Source organism: Papaver somniferum, chromosome 10, assembly GCF_003573695.1.
Source record: "Papaver somniferum cultivar HN1 chromosome 10, ASM357369v1, whole genome shotgun sequence".
Classification (NCBI taxonomy): domain Eukaryota; kingdom Viridiplantae; phylum Streptophyta; class Magnoliopsida; order Ranunculales; family Papaveraceae; genus Papaver; species Papaver somniferum.
Genome location: NC_039367.1, coordinates 27,624,219 through 27,640,324, shown reverse-complemented (window position 1 = coordinate 27,640,324; position 16,106 = coordinate 27,624,219). Strand labels below are relative to the sequence as shown.

General features: G+C 37.2%; 1 protein-coding gene across 1 annotated transcript; it reads left to right on the top strand.

The window, feature by feature from the left end:
• LOC113318370 (probable prolyl 4-hydroxylase 7) lies at positions 1 to 3,724 on the top strand. Its single transcript, XM_026566517.1, has 7 exons — positions 1 to 483; positions 596 to 653; positions 748 to 852; positions 2,215 to 2,272; positions 2,364 to 2,539; positions 2,619 to 2,679; positions 3,148 to 3,724. Exons 1-7 carry the CDS (start codon positions 308 to 310, stop codon positions 3,447 to 3,449), a joined length of 936 nt encoding a protein of 311 aa, XP_026422302.1. The 5' UTR covers positions 1 to 307; the 3' UTR covers positions 3,450 to 3,724.
• Positions 3,725 to 16,106: the final 12,382 nt, after the last annotated feature.

Sequence of the window (16,106 nt, the reverse complement as noted above, 5' to 3'; positions counted from 1 at the left end):
TGAAACAAAGACTTGGAAAAACTCCACATATCCAGTGGGCGTCGTCCACCTTAATCAAAACTCTCATCTTTTTACACAATCTCACTCAACGGTTTAGATCTACTAGTAACGCAAACAAAATCATAAACCAGAATCATAAATGTGTTAGATCTGTCCACGCCCGTGGACTGTACTAATTAAAGGCCGCTGTTTTCTCCATTCTACTTTCTTCTTATTCTTCTCCTGTATTTCTTCCCTCTTTCTCTCGTTGTGTCTAATTTTGTTAGAAAGAAGAATTCTTATTTAGGGTTCTTTTTCTTTCCAATAAATGGATTTCTGGGTGTTTTTAGTGTTTATTCTTCTTTCTCTTCTTAATTTCTCTCATTCTGCATATCTCCCTCGTTGGTTTGGTGATAACAACGATGATGGGTCTCACTTAAAAATGAAACGAAGCCCTCCTGGTTTCGATCCAACCAGAGTTACTCAACTTTCATGGCGCCCAAGGTTTGATTTTTATTTGTGATTACAGAGATGGGTTTCCCTTAAAATTGATAATTTGATTGATTTTTTATTTATCTTGATTTGGGTTTTGTTTATTTTTTTTCCTTTGGTGCAGAGCTTTTTTGTATAAGAATTTTCTGACTGATGAAGAATGTGACCACCTCATTACTCTGGTGATTTTTTTCTCCCAGAAATTTCCTTTATTTTGTTTGTGATTTTTGTTTATTAGACATTTATGGCTGCTTTTATTGTTTTGAGGTGAAATAGGCAAAGGATAAGTTGGAATTATCAATGGTGGCTGATAATGAATCGGGTAAGAGCGTAAAGAGTGAGGTCAGAACAAGCTCAGGAATGTTTCTCTCTAAAGGACAGGTGAGTTTTTCGATTTTATCTCTCAATCTACAATTGTGGTGGTACTTGTTTGAATCATTGTTAGGCGAAAGAAGTATTTTTTTCTATGAGCATTATTGGATGAATCAATGGACTAATGAAGTATTTAGGTGGTGGTCTTTTACCAAAGTGGATTGACTTGTGAAGGTGGTGGAATTAGTTGATTTATGAGGAAGTATCAGTGGTTTAAGTTTCAAAATCTAGATGCACCTACTGAGTCACATTGAATGGAAAAACTACCTTTTTGAATGATGATTTTGGGGTATGACATTGTCTTCCTTTATGAAGAAGCATGAGAATATTTCAACTGCAAACTCAACGTTCCCTGAAATCTCATTCTCGCATAACAGAAACGTAATACAGAAACAAGAGGCGTCTTTTTTCTTGGAAATTCATGGAATTAAGGGATTCGTCTTCAGAGTTAGTTTTGCAACACCATTCATCTTCCTATACCTTAATAAACTCGGTGAAGACTGCTGTGGATTTTAGTTTAGGGTCTGCTTAAATTCCACTGATACCATATAGGGGCATCCAAACATTCCACCTAATAAATGCTAGCAAGAAATAAAAACATGAATTTGTTTGTTAAATATGTGCCCTTTTGAAGTAGCAAAAGGAATAAAGTCATAAACCTTATTCCTGCTTCTTACTTTTGTATCTGTGCTGTAGAACAACTAACATGCTGCTGACGACATTTTGGTTCTGGTTTATCATTTGATTTTGCATGTGTTTGTGTTGCCATATGTGAATCCCTGAGTAAATTTTCCCAGAAGTTTAATCATTTTTACGTGAGTGGTGAAGAACGGCCATATTCTTTTACCACCTAATGATGTTTTCAGGAGCAGACAAGGGCCGGGCATGGCCTTGAATATAAAACTGGGAATAGAAATCTATAGTAGATTCTTTTTGTATTTTTTCCCCATCTTTACTGTCCCTGTTTTATTAATAGTCATAACGCATCCCTATTATGGACTGCATGTTCGGAGTCTTCCGACTTTAGGGAATTTTACAAGCACATTTATGAATTATTCTATGATCATGGGAGTAATGAGTCCAGCTTGTCCACCATGAGGCTTCTGTGTAACTAGTTTTTTTAACTGTTAGATTGAACTGCAATCTTGTTTATAACCATTGATATGTTAGGTGATATCTGAAGTCACTACATGTTATATCTTGTTAGAAGCATCTGTCTGTCCTTTATACTTTTTTTTGATGCTTCTTTCATTATCTTTGTAGTCATGCCCTTGTCTTGTTTTGCCAATAGCCAAGTTAATGTGCTTGCTGCTTGTATATATGAAAGGTCAACTTACTTTTCCTTTATTGCTCGCTTTTTGGTATTTGAAGGATGAAGCTGTAAAACATATTGAGGAAAGAATTGCTGCTTGGTCTTTCCTTCCGGAAGGTAATTTTGGAACACCCTTCTTTCTTTTATGTTCACCAATTTGGTTAACTTTTAAAGTTTCAACATTAAGTTTATGGTTATCACTTATCAGAAAATGGAGAGGCCATGCAAATACTGCACTATGAGAATGGTCAAAAGTATGAGCCACATTACGACTATTTCCATGACAAGGTGAATCAAGAATATGGAGGCCAGCGGATTGCAACTGTACTTATGTACTTGTCTAATGTAGAGAAGGGTGGTGAAACAGTCTTCCCTGACTCAGAGGTAAAATTAAGTTCTAGTTTTTGCAATCTATGGTTTTTCTCATTTATCGTGTCAATGACAGAACATTTTTTTATTCTAGGCGAAGGCGTCTCAAGTGAAGGATGAGTCTTGGTCTGACTGCGCCAAAAAGGGATATGCAGGTACTGTTGTGAAGCCTTAAGATTGGAAAACTTGTATACTATAGATGAGATCCGCAAACCTATATCTTGTACTTCAGAATTTGTATCCCATTCTGCTGATCATTCGTTAAGACCCTTCCATGTGATGGTTGTGACTTTAACGGTCATCAGTGGGATGGTCCTTCATCACCAAGTTTCTAGTTATCACTTTGTGTGGCCTTGCTCATTCATGTTAAAGGTGTTGATTAACCAAATCATCCTTGTGGTGTTCAAATAAGCATATAGTCTTCTATATTGTTTTGGTTGTTTGTATGACGGGTAGAGTTCTGTTTAGATTAAAGAATTAAAGTCACAAATAGGAAACATATCCACAATGCATATTATATTTCCGAACCTCGCTTATTGTGCTTGATTTGATAAAGTAGTTTATAACTAGCAATGCGTCGATTGGATTATACACATGCTGACTTTTTAGTGCGTACCCAACAGTGAAAACCAGGAAAGGTGATGCCTTGTTATTCTTTGGCCTCAACTTGGATACATCACAGGATCCAACAAGCTTACATGGTAGCTGTCCTGTTATCGAAGGTGAGAAATGGTCTGCAACCAAGTGGATCCATGTTAGAGATTTTGATAAACGAACAACAAGAAGCACTGACGCAGGATGCATAGACGAAGACAAACATTGTGAGCAGTGGGCTGCAGTTGGTGAATGTGACAAGAACCCAGTCTACATGGTGGGTACTAAAGATGCTGCTGGATATTGTAGGAAGAGTTGCGGTGTTTGTTGATTCTCTGAATGACAAGTTTCTTATTGTCAGGTTCTTGAGTTTTGTTTTCCTTAGTTTACTTATTAGGGCAAGTCATATCAGAGTTGTACTACTAAATGTACATAACAATAACAATTGAAACATGAGTTACTGAATATCAGAGTCTGGGCTGATCAAACTTCGGTCAGCCCTTTGGAAGTATAATAGTATAGTAGTAATTGTAAGTGCTGATATTTCTAGATAACTAGTATAAGATTTTAAAATGGTTGACCGTGTTACTGCTAGAATGATAAAAATAAATAATCCTGTTGACTGTGGTGCTAACTTTATAGTCATAATCTTCCAGCAAAAAATCCTAAATATTGGGAAAAATAAAGTTTTATCCCCGCCCCATAAAATTTTCTGTAATTTGTTTACTTATTTGTAGCAATATAATTGGTTAAAATCTTTTTCATTTTTATTTTTCAATGACTTTTATTTATAAAAATGTGATTAGGATGAGTAGGGGTGTACAGAATGCCCGGAAGCCTGCAGCCTATCATGTACCGTCCGGGTCCGAAGGAGCCCATGGGCGCCCGACAACCCGTCATGGGCTTGCCCGGCCTGCTCGATAATTATAAGTGGGCGGACCCGGATATTTGTTCAAATATTGGAGTCCGGCTTGTTAGCCTGCTCGGTAGCCTGTTTAGTTACCTGGCCTGCCCGACTATCGCTAGGCTGGAACAAAGTTTTATATTTGTGTGATGGATTTTTCAAGAATTTATATTTTAAATTTCGACAATTTACTGGGGTTAGAGAAAAATTTGAATTCCATTTCCCAGTAATGAATATGAAATGCTTTAACTATCATTTGAACGAGTTACAAAAATATCATCATTTATCAAGCCAAAAAAACAAAGCTATATACTGTTTAAAGTTTTGAATTATCTCTTAGGTTCGAGGCCCGCCCGGCCCGACCTGGCCCGTATAGTTTCACGGGTATGGGCGGGCCATGCGCATTAAATTTTTGCTATTGCGCGGCCCAGCCTGGCCTGTTAAACTTAATGGGTAGTAGGGACTAGGGCTGTCAACGGGTCCGGGTCCCCCCGGGTAGTACATGGCCCAGAACCGGACCCGGCATATCAGTGTCGGTTCCGGGGCCGGTTCCCTATTCTACTGGCCCAGAACCGGACCCAGTAAAAGACACGGGTAATCACCGGGTCCGGGTACCCACTGGGTACTAAAAACTTATTCATGATTTTACATGAGTTCCCAATCCTGTGACTGGAGTCCTTAAAAAGAAGATTATTGGCTTCAACAGATATAAAAAGTCTGCCATAATATAAAAAATACAAAAGTTGGCAGACTTGTTTTTAGACCTATCATTCTATATAAAGTGTAGAAGCCCCAGAAGATAAATGCCTGGTTCCTTTACAAGTACATATACAAAAAAGAAGGACGTAGTCAGCACTTTGCATATTCTTTGGATGTATCAAAAAGAAGTTCCCATCAGTTCAATAGAGATCATTTCACCATCATATTCCTAATTATTCCTGCAAGACAACCAAAAACAGTTATTCATAGAAGGATGGTTCATGACTTCATTCCCAGTTATTAGGATGCAAAATGGTTGAGAAATATGAAACCAACGGAAGCAGAACAGGGAGAAAACAAAAGCATATAGCTAAATAGTAAAGAGTGACCAGATAAACAAAAGCATATATCTACTTAAACATATAGACAAACTAAACAATTCTGCGGATGGCAAGCTATAGTGATGTAACCAGAGATGTTGTGATGTATCAATAGTGGTGGTGTTCTTTGGTGGTGCAATGCACATGAACAATTGATGGGATACTACATATAAAACAAAATAGATACGGAGGAAGAAAACAATTGATGTGCTCATCGTCTGACTGAAGCTCATCCACTTCCTCCAAAAGAGTCTGAAGTGAAGTATCACCTAACCCGAGTCCCTCATCTAACACAATAAAACAGTTAATCGACGTGCAAGAACCACAGTACTAAATGAATCAGTAAACAAAATCAGTAAACAAAAATTGATATAATAGAAGACGTGAATTGGATATGTCACTTACTCTTTAGCGCACTTCTTATCCAATCTTGTGTGCATATCAAATCTTTAATTGTTTCTGGAAGCATTGAAGAACGGAATTTATCTGCAACTCTACCATTGGTGCTGAAAACAGATTCAGAAGCCACCGATGATGCATGAATTGCTAATATATCACGAGCTATCAATACTACAATTGGATATACCAGACCATGAAATTTCCACCATCCCAAAACATCAAAACTGGAATCATTCAAATTAACAATACCACTAGGGAGAATATCAGCTGATAGGTATTGCTCTAGATCCGTGCGAACAGCATCCTGTTGTGAATTTTCTTCAAGAAATGGCAGGGAGAATATCACTAGGGAGAATATCTATTGATTTTACAAATTTAGTGTTCATTGTAGGCTTTGAAACGGAAGCTTTAGGAGGAGGCATAGCTGGAGGTTTCAATCTTACAGGAATACAATGATCGCCAACTCTTCTGTTTTTTCATGTTTCCCCTGCAAGAAAAACCAACAAACATGCGTATCAATGTATGTATTATAAAGCATAAACGATAATAAACTTAACAAACATATAAAGACTAAAGTAATCCGCCAACTGAAATCAGAGACACTTAGTCAAACAGTACCACCAAACCTTCCATTTCGCTGTACAACTATTGCAATAGTGTAACAACTGCATTCGACAAAACACATAAGTCCAACTGTAACAACACAAATGACTTGACATTAACACACAGACAACATGTAAAATCAAAAGCTCAAAACTCTTACACAACTACCACCAAAAGAGCACTCAACATAATGTGATCTTGTACCTTATCAGATTGTGAAATAACTACTTAAAGATTATCGCATGCCAAACAAAATATGACTCAAACATTATATGATGACACTCAGGGTGCATAAAACATTCATCTTCGATACGAATTAAACAACCAACAGCTCCATAGAAAGATAACAATCTCCTCTGCAATTTTCGTTACAACATCATGAACTAAATCGATCTCTATCATACCTATACAATTTATGGTATCATGAATATCACAAGATATCTAATTTCATACCCTAGCAAGTTCTACTCCTCATGAACCAGTAGTCAGAGATTTAGAAACAAGAAAAAAAATAACAACAAAAAAAAAATGGTTTCAAAAGAAAACCCTAAGATTCTGGGTGATCAACAAATTCATAGACATCACGAATATCCTCTATATTTCAAATTCTGATCCTACCATGTTTCAGTAACTAAGAAAGATTGAAATCAATTTCGAATGAATCCTTAGATTTCTAGTTCAGGGATTGAGAAGGTCAAGATAGAATCGGTAATAGTATATTCAATCAACAAATCAGTATAAAGAGTTCAACCAGTTGAAACAAGAATAATTTAAGTTGATTCATACCTTCAATTCCTTGATCAAGAACAAAGAAAGAGTCAAACAAGAATCGATTTTGTACTCAGTAAAAAGAGATACGGCTGTAGGAAGAAGAGTAGAAACCAGAACTAGATTTGCTTTCTACGAAAATGTAAAGTGTTTATATATGACCTAATTTTCCATATAAAATTTACTACATTACCCCTTTCCACGAATACCCGGTTACCTGCGGGTACCCGCCGGGTAGGACCCGTTTAGAACCGTTTATTAATGGGTCCAATCGGGTAATTACCCGCCGGGTCCTAATTGGTTAATGGGTCCAATTTTAGGACCCAGAACCGGACCCTATTCTCTCGGATCCGGTTCCGGGTCCGGGTAATGGGTACCCATTGACAGCCCTAGTAGGGACTATATGCCTGTCCGGCCCGGCCTGTGCTGTAATCGGGCTTGGGCTGGCCTGCCCGGCTCGTTGTACACCCCTAAGGATGAGAAGATATCCTCTAAGTGAATGTCTAAAACTAGAGGTTCACCTAGAGGATGTCTAAATATTTATTTGCCACACCATCTTCACATTAATGAGTTTGAGATGATTTTTTATAAATATTGTTGTGGATCCAACGTGTCAAAGTCGACGTTTATTGACTAGTTTGTCAGTCGAGTTAATATGAACAAGAATGTCAGTTGACCTCCATTTGACAAAATTCAGTTTTAAGCTAAACAGAAGTTATTCGAATTACCAGTTTTGGACTGTTTTCCATAATATTTCGGCTTCCACATTTACTGTTTTAATTAGTAGCTAAACGGAAGTTATGCTGGTCATCCGTTTTGGATTAATCTAGCATATATATATGGTAAACTGTTAAATGAATTTCCATTTAAAACACCCACATTCCAACTTTACGAAAAATCAATTAAAAAAAATAATGAAAAAGGAAAAATCAAGGAAAGTTAGATTTTATTACAAATATCCTTACTCTTATTATTATATCCATACCATAATTACATATATTAATTTCCATAATTACGTCTTTGATTATATATATATATATATATGCACAACGGGTATTCAAGTTAACCATTACTACCAGTACCATTCTTTCAGTTATCGGTTTTATCTCTTCAGCAGATATGGTGATTTTAATCCTTATCCCTAAGTCAATCTTAATATTTTGTTTTCATCGTTCTTTTCTTTTTAGTGTCCGAGGAATCAATTCGGCTACTTTTATCATTATCATATTATTATGATATGTAACCCTTTCCTTATAATTTTTTTGTAGGATATTTTCAAGGCTAGTTTAGTTGTTCATCAGTATGTACAGAGCGTCAGGCTCCGTTGATGCGACATACTTCAACGTCATGAGATATGGAGCTGCGGCAAACGGCAAGACAGATGATTCTGAAGTAAATTCATTCTTCTTTGGCTAGAATTTTTTTTTTCCTTGCATGCATGGCCTCCTTGAAGATTTTAACTTCGTTGCAACTTTAACTTAGTTGGAGTGCAAGTGGCTAGTGTGACTCCTTGCATCACATAAAAAAAATTAAATTTTACTAAAAAAAATATTTGACTAGACTTTGTTTTTCTGAAAATAGGTCATTTGTCCAAATATTTTTAAAACATGGTTAAAATGGACGAGTAAAAATTAATATGGGTGAAATGGACAAAAAAAAAATAGCAAAGATGAAACTGGATTCATCCTGGCTTAAACTTAAAAAATAGCAAGGATGAAACTGGATGCATCCTGTGTAAATTAAAAATAAAAAAAAGTATTTGAAAATTGGCAGGATGAAACTGGTTATATCCTGACTATTTTTAAATTTTTGGCCATTTAAACAGTATCAAAATCTAAATATCTTTTCACTCAGGAATTATTGATTTTGGTATTTTTAACCAATTTTGTGTTTTTGTTTGTCACATAAAAATCCTCATGGATCTATATTTTAGGAACTACTATCAGTCTGGTTTCTAATTATTCTGTCAGTTTTTGGAAAGAAAAATATATTTAATTATTTCAACTTCTTTTCTTTCTTTTCCGATTTAGGCGTTTCTGAAAGCATGGAGGGAAACGTGTGGAGCAAAAGAGCCATCAGCCATGGTAATACCTTCGGGAAGAATGATTTTTTAGGGACCATAATTTTTTTGAAGGGACCATGATTTTATTAGACCACCTATCTTATAGTTATAAAGGGTGTCCTAAAGCGTTGAAATGACTAACCTATCTTTAATCTAATTTAATTTATGCTCAACTTAATAACCACATATATATATATATAACCACCACCTCCCCACCACCACCGTCCACCATCGCCGATTACCACCACCACCACCTCCGATTATCACCACCACCAACCACCGATTACCACCACCACCACCTCCCACCACCACCACCGCCGATTACCATCACCACCACTGATTATCACCACCAACAACCACCGATTACCACCACCACCTCCGATTACCACCACCGCTCACCACCGCCGATTACCACCACCACCACCTTTATATATATATATAGCTTAATTTAAATCATTAACAAAGATGTGCTTACAAACCCATTACTTGTCATTTGTTTTTGGTGGAAAAAATGAGAAGTAATCATCAAAATGAGTTGAAAATGGAAGTTGCAGACAGGTTTAATGGAGGTTTTTTTTAGAGAAAGGTTCGGTTACGTCGCAAAAAAAAAGTCTCAGCCGAACTTTTAGTTCGGTTACGTCGCAAAACGTTCGGTTTTGTCGCAAAAAATTCGGTTATCACGAATTAATTTTTTCTTAAACGAACTCACAGTTCGGTTGATTCACAAAATGTACTTTGAACCGAACTCCTTGTATTAGAACAACACAAGTTCATAAGTTCGGTTCCTTCGCAAAATAAGGATATCACCGAACTTTAGTTTACGAGAATAATGAGAAGTCCAGAAGTTCAGTTTGTTCGCAAAAACGTTAAGTTTTCTTTGTAACCGAACTATGGAGTTCGGTTAGATATGCTGTTGGGTAAAAGTTTGCGAACCAACCGAACTTCTTACACTTGGTACAAATTTTTTTTTACGTAAAGTTCGGTTAGATGGTTGGTATGAAGTTTGTGAACCAACCGAACTATGTACACTTGGTAAAATCTTATGTTCACGTAAAGTTCAGTTGGATATTGTTTGCGAACCAACCGAACTTCTAGACCCTAAAGTTCGGTAACATGTCTGTTAAACGAACGACTAAAAACCTCCATTAACGAGCGAGTTCGGTAACCTGCATGTTTGGAAAAAGTAACTGAACTACACTTTCATATATGTTCGGTTACATGTTCTTCACATAAGGTAACTGAACAAGGCCAAATCTACTTCAAAAATATAATTTTTTTGAAAATTTGGAGCAATTCAACCAACATTATCCAAATACTCTTCCTCTGATTTTGTTCGGTTACATGATTCAGGTGAGCCATCAATTGAATCATCACTTGAATATTCAAGCTTAGTGAACTCAATTTTTTTTCCATGTTTTTCTTCTTCATCTTCTCTAACTTTACTCAATAATTCTACTTCTTTTTAAGAAAATCCATTTGATTTTTTAATCTAACTAATTATCTTTAACTTAATCATTACACCAACTAATATTAACACTAACTAATCATTATTTAAAATTAATCAGGAGGTAATTTAGGTATTAATATAAATATCTAGATAAGGAGTGATTTAGATTTACTTCTAAATGTCTTACTAAAAATAGAACCATGATCTTCCAAAAAAATCATGGTCCCAAACAAATCGTTCTTCGGGAAGAACTTTTCTTGTTAAGCCCATGACCTTAAGTGGCCCATGCAACTCCGGAAGCGTATTCATCCAGGTAGTTTATTCACTTCGTTTCTCTGCACTCAATTTGTCAGATTTCTACAATTCTTTCGAATATTTTTTATTTACTTGGATGTAAATGCAACTGAATGCAGATTTTTGGAAATGTTATTGCGCCCGAGATGTCATCGTGGAACCATAATGATGACAGGAGTTGGTTGGTATTCAATTCAATAGACGGACTTACAGACTGGTCGAAATGCAGAATGGACCACGTAAGTTTTTTCATACACTTTTTCCCTTTTGCTTAACTCAAATCAATATCGGCTAGCTAAGCCCTATTTCTGATTTTACTAACTTTATTTTTGCATCTTTCTTTCTTATGCAGAAATGTTCTCATGCACCCACGGTATATTTTTTAATGCTAAAACTTGCTTCATTGTTATCTTCTGTGCTGCTGTAGGTGCTTCGTTGAAACGAGCACCAAGAAATTTGTAATGACTTTTGTTTTTCTGCATTTCCTTGCAGGCATTTTTGGCCAATAACTGTAATCACCTGAAGATTACTGGCGTGTATTTCGTAAACACTCCGATGTTTCATATAGTCATAAACGGATGCGACAGGGTTACAATTGCTAACATCCATATAATCGCACCTGAACAAAGCGTAAATACTGATGGTATTCACATCGGAAATTCTAGAAATGTGTATATTGATCACTCCATTATCGGGACAGGTACTACGAGAACTGATACATATGTGCCCGAAGTATTAATATGTCAAGTATAGATACGTTTTACCGAGTGATTTGTATGCCGTAGGTGATGACTGTTGCGCCAAAGTCTGCAGAAGCGTTAGGTTTGCACTATTACGAGGTATCTCAATATCACCAAGAACACAATCACACACACAAGAAGAATAAGTATTTAACGAGGTTGAATCCTCTGGAAGGAATAAACAATTTTATATATCACCGTATAGGTTGGAATATACAAAGCCTAAGCAGAGAAGAAGAGAACTCTTACTAGTTCTGGTGTATTTTTTCTAGTTCTCTCTATGACTATTTATACAATCAATAGGACTGGACACATTCCTTAACAAGGATTACTTTCCTATAAGTATAGGGCTTCCTAACTTAGCTCTAAGAGACAAACCTCTTAAGCTGCTATACTTAGTACATAAGTACTTGGTTTCCTTAACCAACTAGATTTCCTAATCTAGACCTTGACCATCCTAACAACAATTCTCCACCTCGGATCATGCATTCATGCATGAGACGATTAATAGACAAAATCACCTCCATCTTCCAACGTCGATTGAACCATCACTGGCTACCTACGTATCTTTAATAGGAATCAAACCTGACCGTAGTTCTCTCAAATGGCCTTGCTAGAAGACCTCCACCAGGTTCCTAAGAACCTCTACCCCAAAAGGTCCTTTCACCAAACCGGAAGGATGTGGGTCAATTTCGAACAATGTCGAAACTTGATCCCAGATACTACTTTAGTCAACATATCAGCTGGATTGTCTTTGGTATCGATCTTCACAAGTAGAATATCTTCTACTTCAAGAATTTCTCTCACAAAGTGAAATCGTACGTCCATATGTTTGGTTCTAGCATGATGCACTTGATTCTTAGCCAAATAAATTGCACTTAGACTATCATAATGCACAGGCAGTTGGTCTTGCACAACTCCTAAGTCATCTAGCAAACCTTGTAACCATATAGCCTCCTTAAATGCCTCAGTCACTGCCATATACTCCGCCTCCGTAGTTGAAAGCGCCACAGTAGACTGCAAGATTGATCTCCAACTTACTGGTGCCCCTGATACAGTAAATACATACCATGTAGTTGAACGTCTCTTGTCCAAATCACCAGCATAGTCAGAATCCACATACCCAACACACAACTGATTGTTACTTCTATGCTTCACAAACTCCAAGCCAACATCAATCGTCCATAAAGATACCTCAAAATCCATTTCACAGCTTTCCAATGTCCCTTACCAGGAAATGTCCGGCCTTGTACATATCGTTATATACATCAAGCTACCAACAACCTCAGCATATGGTACTTGGGCCATATACTTTCTCTCTTCTTCAATAGTGGGAGACATACGTGCATTCAACTTAAAATGAGGAGAAAGGGGAGTACTTACAAATTTAGTTCCATCGTAGACACCAAACTTCTGTAACACTTTCTTTAAATATGCCTTTTGTGACAAAAAACTTTACCCTTATCTTTGTCACGTTGAATCTCCATGCCAAGAATCTTCTTAGCTTCTCCCAAATCTTTCATCTCAAACTCAGATGACAACTTGTGCTTCAAATTATCAATCTCTTTCTTGTTATTCGATGCTATCATCATATCATCGACATACAAGAGCAAATATATGAAAGACCTATCACGTAGCTTCTTAAAGTATACAAAATGGTCATAGTGACTTCTTGTGTATGTTTGTCCTATCATAATTTGGTCAAATTGCTTGTACCATTGTCTTGGATACTACTTCAGATCGTACAACGATCTCTTCAGTTTACATACACAATCTTCCTTTTCAGCAACCTTGAACCCACTCGGCTGAGTCATATAGATCTCCTCTTCTAGATCACCATGTAAGAATGTTGTCTTAAAATCTAGCTGAACTAGGTCTAAATCATATTGTGCTACCAAGGCCAACAAAATACGGAATGATGAGTGTTTTACCACCGGAGAGAACACGTCATTGTAGTCAACCCCTTCTCTTTGGCATAACCTTTTGTAACTAACCTTTCCTTGTAGCGTACTTGATTCACCGAAGATCCTTCTTTCTTAGCATATACCCACTTGCACCATATGGCCTTCTTACTGTTCGGAAGCTTCATAAGAATCCATGTACCATTCTTGTAAAGAGACTCCATATCGTCCTTCAATGCACCTTCCCATTCTTTACACTCTGCACTACGTACAACTTCTAAACAGGAAGTAGGACTACCATCTTCAACAACTGGTAATGCATAAATAATGTAATCATTCATCTAACCAGGCTTCCTGGTTTTTCTTCTTGGTTTGTTGGTTGCTAAGGTATCCGTGACCGTAGCTTCTGTATCTTCTACTGACTCTTGTTCCTCTTCTTCAACAACGTCACTATCATTTGGAACTTCAGTAGTTACCTCTCTTACATACCCAATGTCTTCAGAAGTATTCTGAATAGATACAGACTTAACTGGAAGTGGTGGATTTGCATCAATCTCCACCTGCTGCAAATGCTCATTAGTAATGGTTCTTCCCTTCTCCACCTGCCGAGAACCCCAAGACTTTACCATATACATCTCATCAAATGTGACATCTCTACTCATGAGTATCTTCTTCTCAACTGGATTCCAAATCTTGAACCCTTTTACTCCACTCTTCATACCCACAAAGATTCTTTTCACAACACGACTATCAAGCCTGTTTTCACTAACATGATACCACGCAAGACAACCAAAAATATAAATTGAGTCATAATCATAAGCTGGTTTACCAAACCACTTCTCCATAGGAGTTTTACCTTCTAATGCAGCTGATGGAAACCTATTAATGAGGAAGCATGCATACGTAACTGCCTCATCCCAAAACGCTTTACCTAATCCAGCATTAGATAACATACATCGTACCTTCTCCAACAAAGTATGATTCATGCGTTCAACTACCTCATTCTGTTGCGCTGACTTTGTAACTGTGAAGTTCCTCTTTATCCCCTCATCCTGACATACTTGCAAGAACGGATCACTCTTGTACTCTTCACCATTGTCCGAACGTAGTACTTTGATCTTTCTACCTGTTTGAGTCTAAGTTGCCCTTTTCCACCTCACAAAGATTTATAGGACTTCATCCTTATACCTCATGGTGTACACCCATACACGCCTAGAATAATCATTAATGAACGACACAAACCAATGTTTTCCTCCCAATGATGCATTCTTGGAAGGACCCCAAACATCCGAGTGAACATAATCAAGAAATCCACTAGTATTGTGGATAGCTGTGCCAAAGATTGTTCTTGTTTTCTTGCCTTTAACACAATGTTCACAAAATGCTAACTTGCAGGCAATAACAACTTTCAACAAGTCTTGTTGAATCAACCTATGCAACTACTTCTCACCTGGATGTGCAAGTCTCATGTGCCATATCTTTGTCTTCTCGGTAGTTGCACTCTCGATGTGTTCAGAAACTGACACATCCCCTGTTGTTGTACTCCCAATCAAGTAGTACAAGTTATGATGACGTGTTCCCATCATGATTACCATAGATCCAGAGATTACTTTTAGAACACCATTTTCAGCGACTATCTTATATCCCTTAGCTTCCAAAGTTCCGAGTGAAATCAGATTCTTCTTTATGGCAGGTACAAATATTACCTCCTTCAGCTCTCTAACCATACCATCATGCATCTTGATACGAACACTACCAATCCCAATCACCCTGCAGGTATGATTGTTTCCCATACGTACTTCTCCATCAAGCTCTTCAAAACTTGAGAACCAGTCCCTATATGGACATATATGATACGTTGCTCCAGTATCTAATACCCATGTATCATATGTAATAGTACAAGCTGATGGTGTCACAGTCAGCGAGAAATCAAAATCATCATCTGATTCTTCATTACCTTTATCAATGTTCACCTCGGTATTACTATTATCTCATTCTCTTGCCTTACGCTTGGTACAAGCCTTAGCCCAATGACCAAAGTCATGGAACCAAGCACACTCATCTTTCTGCAGTCGCGTTCCACTCTTAGAACGTCCTCTACCTTTACCATAACCACCATTCTTCTTTCTCCTGTCTGTTGAACGACCTCTTGCAAGAAGCAAGTCATTATTAGCTTCACTTGCAAGGTCTTCACGATCCATCTTCCTAAACTCCTCAATACGCAATGCTGTAGTGACCTCAGCGTATGACATCTTATCATTCCCGTGCATTAAAGTTTTAATCACGGGTTCATACCTTTCAGGAAGAGAATTTATCAGACACAAAGCTTGTTCCTCGTCGTTGATCTTCCCATCGTAGTTAACCAACTTAGCAAGAAGTTTATTATATGAATTTAGGTGCTCGGTTAGGGTTGCACCTCTCGTCATGTTATAACGATACAAATTCCTTTTAAGGTGTATCCTATTGGCCATGTTCTTCACAAGGTATTCCTTCTCTAGATTTTCTCAGAGATCCTTAGCTGAAATCTCGTGATGATAATTAACTCTTAATGCAGTTGCTAAACACCCTCGTATTGAACCAAGACATAATTTATTGATCTTGTTCCACTGCTTATCGGACATCTCAGCTGGCCGATCTTCTAGAGCTTCTTCTAGGTCAAGATGATCAAGAGCATCCATTACGTCCGTTCTCCATAAACCAAAGTTATTGGTTCCAATAAACTTTTATATCTTGAGTTGTGATCTATGTGAATGAATTATTTCTTCTTTTGTTTCTTTATCTTTATTTGTGG